The 12,581-nt window shown below is 40.5% G+C and overlaps 1 protein-coding gene across 4 annotated transcripts in view; it reads left to right on the forward strand.

The window, feature by feature from the left end:
- Positions 1–12,581, forward strand: part of LOC136857068 (leukocyte elastase inhibitor) — a 111,754-nt gene that overhangs the window by 70,534 nt on the left and 28,639 nt on the right. For all 4 annotated transcript variants that reach the window (XM_067135439.2, XM_067135440.2, XM_068225052.1 and 1 more), the window contains one exon: positions 3,431–3,610. In XM_067135439.2, the coding sequence (XP_066991540.2) occupies positions 3,431–3,610 (180 nt within the window). The remainder of the gene's footprint in view (positions 1–3,430; positions 3,611–12,581) is intronic.

A 12,581-nucleotide genomic window follows, 5' to 3' on the forward strand; every position in this document is an offset into this window, starting at 1 on the left:
CAAATTCAGATAAAATGAAACACACATGTCAAAGAAAAGGGTGCCCAAACAGTCGCATCAATACACAGTGTACTTCCCTCTGGCGGCAATGCAGGCGTGTATTCGTGCATGCAAACAATCATAAAGGTGCCAAATAGCATCCTGAGATAGATTCCCCCAAATATCTTGCAGCTTTTATACAATTCCGCAATGGATCTGGAGAACGCGTAAGTTCCAGCTTCATTATGCCCCATACGTGTTCAATTGGCGAGAGATGCGGCGCTCTTGCCGGCCAGGGCAGTTGTCGTACACCACGTATAGCACGTTGCATCGCGGCAGCTGTATGTGGACATGCATTGTCCTGCTGAAAAGCATATCACCTTCCTATAGAACAAATGGCAGTAGCATGGGGATAACAACTAGTGCAATGTAGCAATGTAACGGGTTATGTTACCATGCAGAAACACCAAATGTGACCGCGAGTTGTAACTGACGGACCCGCACATCATTAAGCCTGGGGTGGGACTTGGGTGCTGTGGGCGAATACACTCTGGAATAGGCCGCTCACGAGGCTTACGCCGTACATATGTACGTCCATCACTTGTATACACACAGAACCTACCCTCGTCAAAGACAACAGAGCGTCATTCCCCTGGACAGAGGCACACGTGATCATAATCCTGGTGCAAGCAGACGGATTCCAATGGTTCTTGGTGACACAGCACGTGCAACATGCGACCGGATATCGTTCCTGGATGATATTCGGTCGCCCACCGCCGCTCGCACAATGCGTCGATCTTGACGTGCGTCTGTACACTACGCGGACGTCCATAGCCTGATATATGGGTGTGGGTACGTTCCACGGACCGTTGCTGAAAGATGCGACACACCACTGGTACATTGTGCTCAACATGCCCAACAATCCGTCGATACATCCATCCAGCTTGCCGCAGGTCCACAATGCGACCCCGTTCAAATGGCTGCAGTTGTTCAGTAGGAGCACGTACTCGTCGGTGGGGCATGGTTGTACCCTAGAATGAATGTTGCAAACACTGCTCACCTCTAACGTCAGCACAGTTACTGTCAAAACAGGATGCGCACGGACAGGCCTCCTGAGCGCCATCTGATCGCTGATGTCCGCGATAAATAAATCACTAACACAACGACCTCTCAGTATGCTCATATTATACCTTGGTGCCATTGAACACAGTCCTTGAGGATGTTGCATGGTTTTTTTTTCGGCATTGTAGGTAGGTAAACAATCGCAGTAGGCTGTAGGTACAATTTTTATTGTATTGTTGTTCTTGTAGTCATCCATAGCCTAGTCATGTAGTATCATTCCAGCCAGGACTTTGTGTTGGCTTCTTCTGAGGCCATACAATGGCTAGAGAACTTAGATCTAACTCTTTGAACCCTTTTGCTTGCATGATTGTTTTCAAAGTTATGTTTTTATTTTGTTCTAAGAACTTGGAGATGTTCAGAAAAGTTGAATGGGTTGGCAGCAGTGGCCTATACTAGGAACTGTCCTGGCATTTACTTTTTTTTTTTTTTTTGCTATCGGCTTTACGTCTCACCGACACAGATATGTCTTATGGCGACGATGGGACAGGAAAGGGCTAGGACTGGGAAGGAAGCGGCCGTGGCCTTATTTAAGGTACAGCACCAGCATTTGCCTGGTGTGAGAATGGGAAACCACGGAAAACCATCTTCAGGGCTGCCGACAGTGGGGTTCGAACCTACTATCTCCCGAATACTGGATCTTGGCCGCACTTAAGCGACTGCAGTTATCGAGCTCGGTGGCATTTACTTTAGTACAGACGAATGTGAAACCACAGAAAACCATTCCCAGGACAGGTGACAGGTGGGATCAGCCCCTCTCCGTCTTGCGAATGCAGAGCCAGGGCCACTGGTCCTTGCACTGGTTGAGCCATATCCGGCTGTGACTACTTGTAGGCCGTAATAATAATAATAATAATAATAATAATAATAATAATAATAATAATAATAATAATAATAATAATAATAATAATAATATAAAAGCAGTAGTAAATTGTATTGGTCGTTCTGAAAATATGTGTGTTCTGTTCAATATTGTTATAAGTTATGAGTCTTTTACCTTCAATATTATCATAATGCATATATTAAGGACGTCACTACTGACTTTCCTCCTTGACTACCAAGGTTTGTATCCCAGAGGATCATGATGTTGTATTATTATTATTATTATTATTATTATTATTATTATTATTATTATTATTATTATTATTATTATTATTATTGTCCGGATGTTCAAGAAAAGTCATATATTGTTCCATCTTTTGATTTGACATGAATTGAACATTTCTGAACATATTTTACCACTTTTGAATATTTTAGTCATGTTTTGGTCATTTTAGTTGTACAAGGTCATATTTTGTACAGATGAATGTACTGTACTTCGAATGTGATGTCCACTGTTGCTTGTGAAAATGTGTTTGTGGCATTGTGATGGAAATTCAAGCTTGGGCCTCAAAGCTGAGTAGTTTACGTTTATTGTATTTCGTCTGATTTACATCACTAGTTTTTTAGAATAAATTCTTTTAGAAGATATAGATGTTGATTCCTATAGGGAATTTGAAATATTTGTCCTGAATGAGTACCTCAGGTAGCACCTAAATTACCTTTCTCCCCTCAACTTTCTTAAAAATTTCAGTAGAAATTTTTTTTAAGGCTTCTTAGTTACATAAACACTAATAGAGCTGACATAAGGACATCTAAAGAAAGTGTTAAATTAAGAAATTGCATTAAAGAATTTGGTGAGGAATGCTTTTCTGCTGGAGGAAAATTCCTCTTCTGCAAAGTGTGCAAAGTAAAAGTATGTGCTATAAAGTGTTGTAATGTCTAACAGCATAGCAACACTGCTAGACACAGGAATGCTGAGATGAATGGGGAATAATAGGTATGTACTTCTTCTAAATGTTGCTTCACTAAAATATTTTGTACCCACGGCGACTGTCGGTGCATTCCTAACACGATTTTCATCGGTTTGGAGGTGCAGTCACTGCTGTGTAAGACTGCAATATTAATTTAAAATATCTTCAGTATTGACCACAGTTAAATGATTGATAATGAATTTATGATAGAGATTAGCTTAATTATACATTAAAAGAACTAGTGAGTTAATTAATTGAAGTAGTGCAACAAGACTGTATAATGAATTGTATCTTCAATAAATGAACTACTGTAGTGGCAAAATTCATTTGTTGAAAATATATAGGTTTGGTCATATATTTTGGGATTTTTGGTACTATTTAGCTATTTTAAGAGCATTTTTTTTTCTGCATATTTGGGTGATTTTTAGGTCTTAAACATTCAAACCCTAATTATTTTCATGAGGAGGAATGATAAGCTACACACCTATACAACTCTAGAAATGCAAGTATAATGTATGTTTTGTCATGTCCTTTCACAGGTCTTTGAGGAGCGCCAGGGCAATGTGGTGTTCTCACCACTTGTGGCAGAACTTGTTCTGGTGCTGGCACTCATGGGGGCTAAGGGCTCTACATCTCGAGAGATATCAACAGTGCTTCATCTACCACAAGATTCCAGTCTAGTTTTAACCAGTTATCAAGCTCTGCTCAACTCTCTCAAGGTGAACAGATCATTCTGAAAATATGTACCATATGTTATGTTTAATACTCTTATGAGTCTTTTATCTTCAATTTTACCATAATACCCAGGTTGAGGGCTATGCTAATGGCTTTCCATCTGGACTACCAAAGTTCGAATCATAGGGGATCATGAACTGGTATTTTCACTGGAAAAATCAAGAAATCAAGAAAGTCATCCAGCTTTAAATTCAGAATTAGCCATTAGAGACCCAAGAAATAACTAAAGTAGAATAAGCTGAAGAAACATTTTTAGTTGGTCAACACGTAAAGAATTTTGCAATTATTCAGCCGGGTGATCAATTTTGAACAGATAAAGTCACTCATTAGGTAGAAATGAAACATATATTAGTTATATTGTTTGTTTAGATGGCTATAATGCCAGCTAACACAAGAATGTAATCAGGATCTAGAAATCAAAACCAGAATTGGCATTGCAAGGAATGTTTCTGAAATTATAACACCTTGCTTGCAACCGTGACCTCTAATTCAAAACTCATCTACGTGTGTTATGAGTGCTGCTTCACAGTGTCAAAGGATGGACAGCAAAGGCTTCACCTATGAAGTCCTTGAAATGTGGATGTATTTCAGAATGTCGAAGATTCCAGGGGTAGACCATGTCACCAACAAGGGGGGCACTCCTGTCATGCCAGAAGTGATACAAAATCTTAACACTCTCAACGCACAAGAAAGCAGCCTATTTTGGCCACATCTTCTGAGATTATAAATATAGTCTGATACAACTGATCCTAGAAGGCAAGATGGGAGTGAACAGGGCATGGGCAGAGAAGAGTATCCTGGTCGTGGACCTCGGATAGTGGTTTGATATCCACGATATGGCAACTCTGATACAGAATATGATCTCCAGCCTTCTGTGAGGAGATGGCACCAGAAGAAGGAAAGATAACTAAAATGAAGAATATAAAATGATGTGAGAATGTAAATAAACACCACAAAAGTGACAAGCATCTGGAAGAGACAGACATGAGTACACTGTAATCTTATGTTAAAGGGAGCAGAATCGGAGATTATCAAATGTGTTTTGATTGCCAAGCAATCGTTTTCAAATCCAGGCAAATTACAAGTATTAATTAGAACTATTTACAGTAATGTATGTTTGGGACTGGAGATACTATTGTGTAGATTTTAAGCATGAGAAGAACATAGAAAACTAACACATAATATGATGAACACAATGACATATCAGCATAGAAAGAGGAAGAAATATAAAAGGGGAGATGAGGACAAACATGAAAACACAAAAGGGGAAAGACAATCTCTACATCTTCATACACTGCCATCTTCAAATAGATAGGCTCACCCCTCATCAATCCCAGCTCTACTAGATCTATTTTTATCAGGCCTCAAACAGCACATTTCTGCTTCCAGATTTATCAGGAGGGTGGGTACCATAACAAATCAATAATTTTTGAATTAACTGCAAGGATAATCAATCAGTTTAGGTCTGAAATTTCAAGAGATAATGTGAGACATACAAACAGTAGGGAAAGAAATTTACTACATATTATCGACAGAATATAGCGATGGAAGAGAATTGGAAATGTGTCTGTTAGGTCATCAGTTTGGAGGCTGGTTGGATCCTGAAATAGCATAACCAAACAGTTGTGGTTATTGTGGTTATAGGAGTACTGCAAAGACAATCGCAGACCCAAAAGACGCACATTACTTCTATAGACAACCTGTTGCAATTTCTCGATGGGTGCAGAATTTTTTTTTTATCTGTCTCTTTGGCATAAGTCAGAGCAAAATTGAGTAATGACATTTGGAGTACGATTAGTGTATCTTGAGTATTATGAAAGATATTATTCATACGGTCAGTCATGCTCCATTAACACTTCCTGACCTAGTGATCCTCACACCTTATTTTGCCAAGTACACCCCATTATGATGCCCCTATTGATTTTTGCAGCTTCTGGATAACTGCATTATGTTTGGTTGTAGTAGAGTCGGTGGATGCAGAGTGGGTTTCAGCCCACAAGTCGCCACGGCTGGTCCATGGTCCAACAGCTCTGCACTCCAACCAGCCAACTGAGCTGAGAAGGAGTGACCATGGTTCTACCGCAGCTCTACCCCTCTGTATTTGGAAGGCAGAGAGGGGCTGGTCCTCACTGTCAGCTGTTCTGAGAATAATTTTCTGTGGTTTTACATTCTCCTGCACTAAGGCCAATGCCGGGACAGTTCCTAGTGTAGGCCACGGCCGCCAACCCTTTCACCTTCTCCGCACATCTCCTTCTCCGATACAAATCTCCTGGCCTGAGAGATGGTGTCACCGTCCGGGAGGCCTGCCTCTCCATTTAGGGGAGGAAAAAAACAATTAGTAGTGGTTGTACTATTTGAGGACTCAATCAGCATTTTTTTTCTCTGTTCGCCTTATGCCATACCAACAGAGATAGGTCTTATGGCAACAACAGGATAAGAAAGGGCTAGGAGTGGGAAGGAAGTGGCCATGGCCTTAATTCCATCTTCAGGGCTGCAGGGGTTCAAACCCACTATCTCCTGAATGCAAGCTCACAGCTGCAATTCAATCAGTTCCCAGGCTATGAATTAACAGGCAGACTTCCACTGAATTCCAATCTGTTACTGTACCCTGAATAGTTCGTCTCCCTACTGTTTGTATGTCTCATAATATCTCTTGAAACTTGTCCATATCCTTGGCTAAATGCTGGCCTTTGGTCCAAGGGGTCCTGCATTCAATTACTGACTGGATCAGAGATTTTAACTTTCATTGGTTAATTCATCTGACTCAGGGGCTGGGTGTTTGTGCAGTTTTAAACATTAGAATTCATCTCAGGTAGGTCTCCATCCACTTAGATGTGCAGGTTTCCTATAGGATGTCAGCTTGAAAGACCTGCATTAGGCCTCTCTGGAGGCAATACACAATTAATTATTCTTGAAACTTCAGAACTAAAGTAACTGATCATCTAGGCAGTTAATATGAAAATGTATTACGTGTTGACTTATTGAAAAGTTCAAGTTATGGTATTCCCTCTAACTTAGCAACACTGTAAGTTGTGGTTTCTGAACAAATCACATCATGTAGTCACCTTGAAATAATAATTTTGTATGAAGCATTTATAACACTGGTTCTCAAAATTTTTCAGCTGGGCCCCCCTTTGAAAATTTTGAAAATCCTATGCACCACAAATACTCATATTACAATTTTATTTTGCTCACGGACACTTATATTCGAGAATATTCAGAATAATTGGCCAGTCCCGTAGACTAGGGGTAGCATGCTTGCCTCTCATCAGGAGGCCCCAGGTTCGATTCCCAGCCAGGTCTGGGTTACCTGAATCTGAGGGCTAGTTCAAGTTCCACTCAACCTACATGGTTACAATTTATTGAGGAGCTCTCTGATAATGTTTAGAAAGTCAAGAATAATGGCCAAGAGAATTTGTTGCGCTGACCGTGCATCACCTCATAATCTGAAGGCCTTTGGGCTGAGTAGCATTCACTCAGTAGGCCAGAGCCTATCAAATCTGTAGTGCCATGAGGTTTGTTTGTTCTGCAGAATAATTGAGAGGGTTCCAAAATTCACACTAGTACAGTAACTAATTTTAAGAACAACTGGAAGGTGTGCTTGAAACAAAAATGTCAACTGAAATGATTAAAAGTAAATCTACGTCAATGAACTGTTGATATCAAGCTGCTGCTCCTTCAAATTCAAAAAGTTGTCCTGAAGAGAAGAAATATGTAACTAATTAATTTCTTTTTCCACTCACATTAATTTACCTGGAAAATGTTTAAAAACAACAATAAATAATTGTCTTTAAGTTTTTTTAAAAATATTTGCTTTATGTCACACTGACACAAAGGTCTTATGGCAACGATTGGGTAGGAAAGATCTAGTACTGGGAAGGAAGCAGCCATGGCCTTAATTAAGGTATAACCTGATGTGAAAATGGGTAACCATAGAAAACCATTTTCAGGGTTGCCAATAGTGGGGTTCGAACCCACTATCTCCCAAACGCAAGCTGAAATCTACGTGACCCAAACCACTCAGCCACATGCTCAGTCCTTAAAGAATTGAACCTGTGCTTCAGTACATAGATACTCAGAGACAACATTGGAAGTGAAATGTTGGAAGATTGGACAGGAGGAGGATATTGAAAAAAAAATTACAATATGTGTCCAATGGGAAAAGTTTTATTGAATGTCCAATACACAAATATAGTGAGACTATAACAGGCCACGTGGTCTGATACTAGGCTGTATGTATATTAATTTTTGCTATTTATCATTCTGAGTAAGTTGTCTGTGAGCTCCATCCTTTCCCTCCTCTCGTCACATTCGTATATCTTTCATGCCTGCCATTTTGGGTGATCTGTTATTTACCTATAACATGCTTGCACATTTGTATTACAAATTCTTCAAATTCACACAATTATCTGGGTTAAAAGAAAGTTTTAATTAGCCTGGAAGTCTGGAAACCTACCACTTCTGAGCTATATTCTGATATGATTTATCCCTAATCATGACCTTATGAGCTCACTACACAGGTGTTATAAGTGAATCACAGTATAAAGATTGGCAAACCAACTAGCATTGCTCAATGATAACAACACCTGCATGATGACTTCATACAGATAAAGATAGATTTAACTACTTTCAGGAAGTTATCTCAACAAACATAAAACAGCTTGTATATTAACAAAAGAGAATAGTTCTCATATATTTTGTTAATGTATTTTTCTTGTGAACTCCTTAGCATTAGAACTAAAGAACTAAAATGGTCAAAATTTCATTATTTCATCATGGGTGTTAACTATAAGTAATCACTATATTGTGTGCCAAAAGCCTGGATTCAATTCCAAACCTCTCTACACTGTTCATATGGAGTGAGGACATATGACACTGTTGATGGTGATATCCCCCTCTGATGGAGACAGATCCCTTGGTTTTATTTGACAGGAGTTGGCTATGTATTGACACTGGGCTTCACCCTGTCCCTACTTCATCATCATAATCATCTCACACCCAGATGTGTAGGTTGCTAATAGGCATCAAATAAAAACCTGCACCAGGCAAACCAAACATAAAAAAACCAAACCCCACAGCACTTAATGCCCTTGAAAGGGCCTTGGCCTGTCCAGCGACCGCTGCTCAGCCCAAAGGCCTGAAGATTACGAGGGGTCGTGTGGACAGCACGGCGCATTCTCTCGGCCATTATGCTGGGCTTTCGAGACCGGGGCCGCCATCTCACTGTCAGATAGCTCCTCAATTCTAATCACGTAGGCTGAGTGGACCTTGAACCAGCTCTCAGGTTGAGAGAAAAATCCCTGACCTGGCCGGGAATCAAACCCGGGGCCTCCGGGCGAAAGACAGGCACGCTTCCCCTACACCACAGGGGAAGTCGTAAAATTTAAGAAACAAGATTTCCACTTCCAGAGGTGCACATGGCCCTGAGGTTCACTCAGCCTATACCAAAAATGAGTACCAGGTTAATTCCTGGGAGCAAAGGCGGCCGGGCATAGAGCTAACCACTCCACCCCATCAAGTGCCGAGGTTACGGATAGTGGAAGCCTATAGCTTCCACCCCTACCAGGGGAATTCATGGCCTGTACGGAGATGACTTTGCTTTGCAAACCAAACATGTCCTTGGATATTCTTGACACTAAAATATCAGATTAACCAGCTGCAACTGTTATTCACACAAGCTGAAAAGTTTCACATGTATTAACTGCTCCTACTTGTTCTAAGCGTTATGATTGCAGAGTAAAGAGAAAAGATTAGAGAGGAATGGAGAGAAACAGAGGGACAAAATATTATACATTTATGGCAACTTCTACAAATTTCCTGTTTTTTATATAATCATCTGAATGTCCTCTCTGTAGATAAGAACATGAACATCTTAGGCCTTATGACTGAGTCTATCCTGATTTTGCTATATATCCAGTTGTTGTTTAGGTGTTCTTATGCTGCTCTTTAATGTAAATCCAAGAAGCCCAGTATGTTTCTTTAATGTACGGCTAGTGTATGGATTTTTTGAACATCCTATGGTTTAGTAAGTGTATCATCTTATGCTCAACACTGACATTGGCCAGTTGTTGATACAATACCAGACACAGTTTCTATATCCTCCTTGCCTAGAAAATTTTAACTTGATTTGTAGAACTGACAATAAAATCTTCACATTTTCTCTTTGCAAGGGTTGTTCTTTCCACGTTCATGATACAAAGTTGTTGTTATCATTTATTATCCTGCTGGAGGGCCAATGCCTCACAAGGGCTATTGCTTTCTGTCATCATCTGTGTAAATGTGCATACAGATTGTATTCTTACAGGAATGTTTGGGTTAGATTGTGGGGGCCAAGATGAGAATGGTCCTTCAGTTTATATTTTCTTATCAGAATGTTAGAAGATTCCCTATCAAATGTCATTAGCGTTCTGAGGGAAATTTTCAGAACAACAGAGAAATATTTTGTTATGTACCAGCTTGTAAAGTCTTCTAAATGATTATCCTCGAAAGTCACTTCTAGAATTAGATTTAGCATGGAAGGCAAAAATAATTAGATTAATTAAATTAGATATTGTCTTTATTAGTGGCAAAGTTGGGGCTTTGGGCCATTTCTTATACCTAACCAATAATATATATATACTTTTTTTTTTTTGCAAGGGATTGTGGAAAATCTTACATGAGACACTTGTGAAGGGTCCACAATCCACAAGTATGTGGGATTCTTACCCACTAAAAACCGCTCTTGCATTACTTCAGGGCAGTGTCGTGCTTTTAGTCATTCAGACTTCTTCTTCCTTCATTTATCTTTCACTGATGTTCAAAGGCATCCACATCCCTCTTTTTCTGGCGTAGGATACTTTCCACATATTCTGTCACCCTTTCCCGAGATTCCTGATTCCTCAACATCACAAGCACAATATTATCTGGCGTCAGTACTTCGAGTTCAGCTTCCACAACACTTCTTTCTGTCAACCAATGATCACACATGAAGAAAGTATGTAGGACGTCATCTATATCATGACAGTAAATGTATTTTGGACTGCTGGCTATGTTCAATTTGTGTAAAAATGCGCTGTTAGAAGCTGAGTAATGTAGTAATTTACCTCACCATGAGTCCGTTCAATCCAATCATTTAAACATGATATTATTCGCTTTGTCTATTTCCCTCGAGGATCACTTTCTAGCCTCTGTTTCCAGCGCTCCATTCGACGGCTACGGGGTAGCTTCTTTGCGCGTTTCTGTCCGAGTTCTCCTTGAGTATGCCAGATTTCCTGTCATTCAAAAGCAAGTCAATAGGCACTACTCCAGCTATGGTAAAGATTGCAGGTTCGCATACCGTACGATATGCACACGCTATTCGCATCGCTGCTTTTTGTTGTAGCGCAGCTATCATTCTCCTATACTTTCCTATCTTCAGTGATTCAGCCCATACCTTGGAGCCATACAGAAGTACTGACTGGACTGTTGACATCAGAAGTCGTGGTTTGCTGGATCTTGGGCGTTTGATATTCCCCATCAGTCAGCTAAGTTTGGTCATATATTTCGCTGCCTTGTCTGTCACCCTCCAGATATGATGCCAGAATGTGAGTTTGGTATCAAGTGTAATGCCTAAATATTTCACACTCTTAGTTGTTTCAATGGCTATCTCTCCAACTTGAAATGACACAATGGTCTCAATTCTCTTTCTTGTCAAAAGAACAGTTTCTGTTTTATGATCAGCAAGTGTTAGTCTGTGGTTATTCATCCATCCCTTTATCCATCACATCACTTGATTCAGTTTAAGTTGTGCCAGTTGCTGATCATGGGTCACTATCAAGACAGCCACATCGTCAGCATAACCTATAAGTGTTGTATCTCCACGCATCTCTAGTCGCAGTGTCCGGCTTCATGGCTAAATGGTTAGCATGCTGCTCTTTGGACAGAGGTGTCCCAGGTTCGATTCCCGGCAGGGTCAGGAATTTTAACCATCATTGGTTAATTTCGCAGGCACGGGAGCTGGATGTACATGTTGTCTTCATCATCATTTCATCCTCATCACAATGCACAGGTCGCCTACGGGAGTCAAATCAAAAGACCTGCACCTGGTGAGCCAAACCTGTCCTCGGATACTCCCGGCACTAAAAGCCATACGTCATTTCATTTCTAGTCACAGTAAGCCATCATAAGTAATGTTCCAAAGGTCTGGGCCAAGGATGGATCCTTGTGCTGCACCAGCTGTAATCCGTTTAGTCTTTTGTCCACCCTCTGTATTATACAGCAGTAAGCGATCCTTCAAATAGTCTTTCAATATTCTCATGAGATACTCCAAAAGCTTGACAGTTTCTTGAAGTGCTTCCAACATGTCCGTCATCTTGCTGAGTTAAAAGCATTCTTCACATCCAAGGTCACAAGAAGTGCCACTTTTCAGGAGTAATGGTTGCCCGTTTGTGCTCTTTTGGCAGTGTTCACCGTTTCTAATATTGAATCAACTGTTGAATGTCCTTTCCGAATGCCATGCTGATGAGGTGACAAATCCCCAGCTTGCTGAACTGCTGAGAGTATTCTGGGCTGTAGGAGCTTCTCTAAACCTTTTCCTGCAGTAACAAGCATACACAGAGGTCTATACCCTCGCAGACTTCCCTTTCCTGATAACCATGCTTTTTTCTATGGATGGTATACCATCTGGCCTTGGAGCTTTCTTATTTCTGAGAGAACTAATGGCTCTTTACAGTTCTTCTGTGGTGAGAAGTGGTATGTTGATTGGTTGCCTTACATCTTCATCAGCAATTCTCTCTGGATGATCAGGGAACAAATTATTCACTATTTCTTTCATGGTTTGTGGATCCATGGTTGGATTTGATAGTGCCCGAGGTTTCTTCAAGACGACCTTATGGCCCAGTCCCCATGGGTCGTCATCTTCAGTTTTACTTCTCTTGATTGTATTTCAGAGTTCTTTCCTTGCTGATTTATATCCTGCTGTGAGTGAGACATCTTCCT

Source organism: Anabrus simplex, chromosome 1 (assembly GCF_040414725.1).
Source record: "Anabrus simplex isolate iqAnaSimp1 chromosome 1, ASM4041472v1, whole genome shotgun sequence".
Lineage (NCBI taxonomy): Eukaryota > Metazoa > Arthropoda > Insecta > Orthoptera > Tettigoniidae > Anabrus > Anabrus simplex.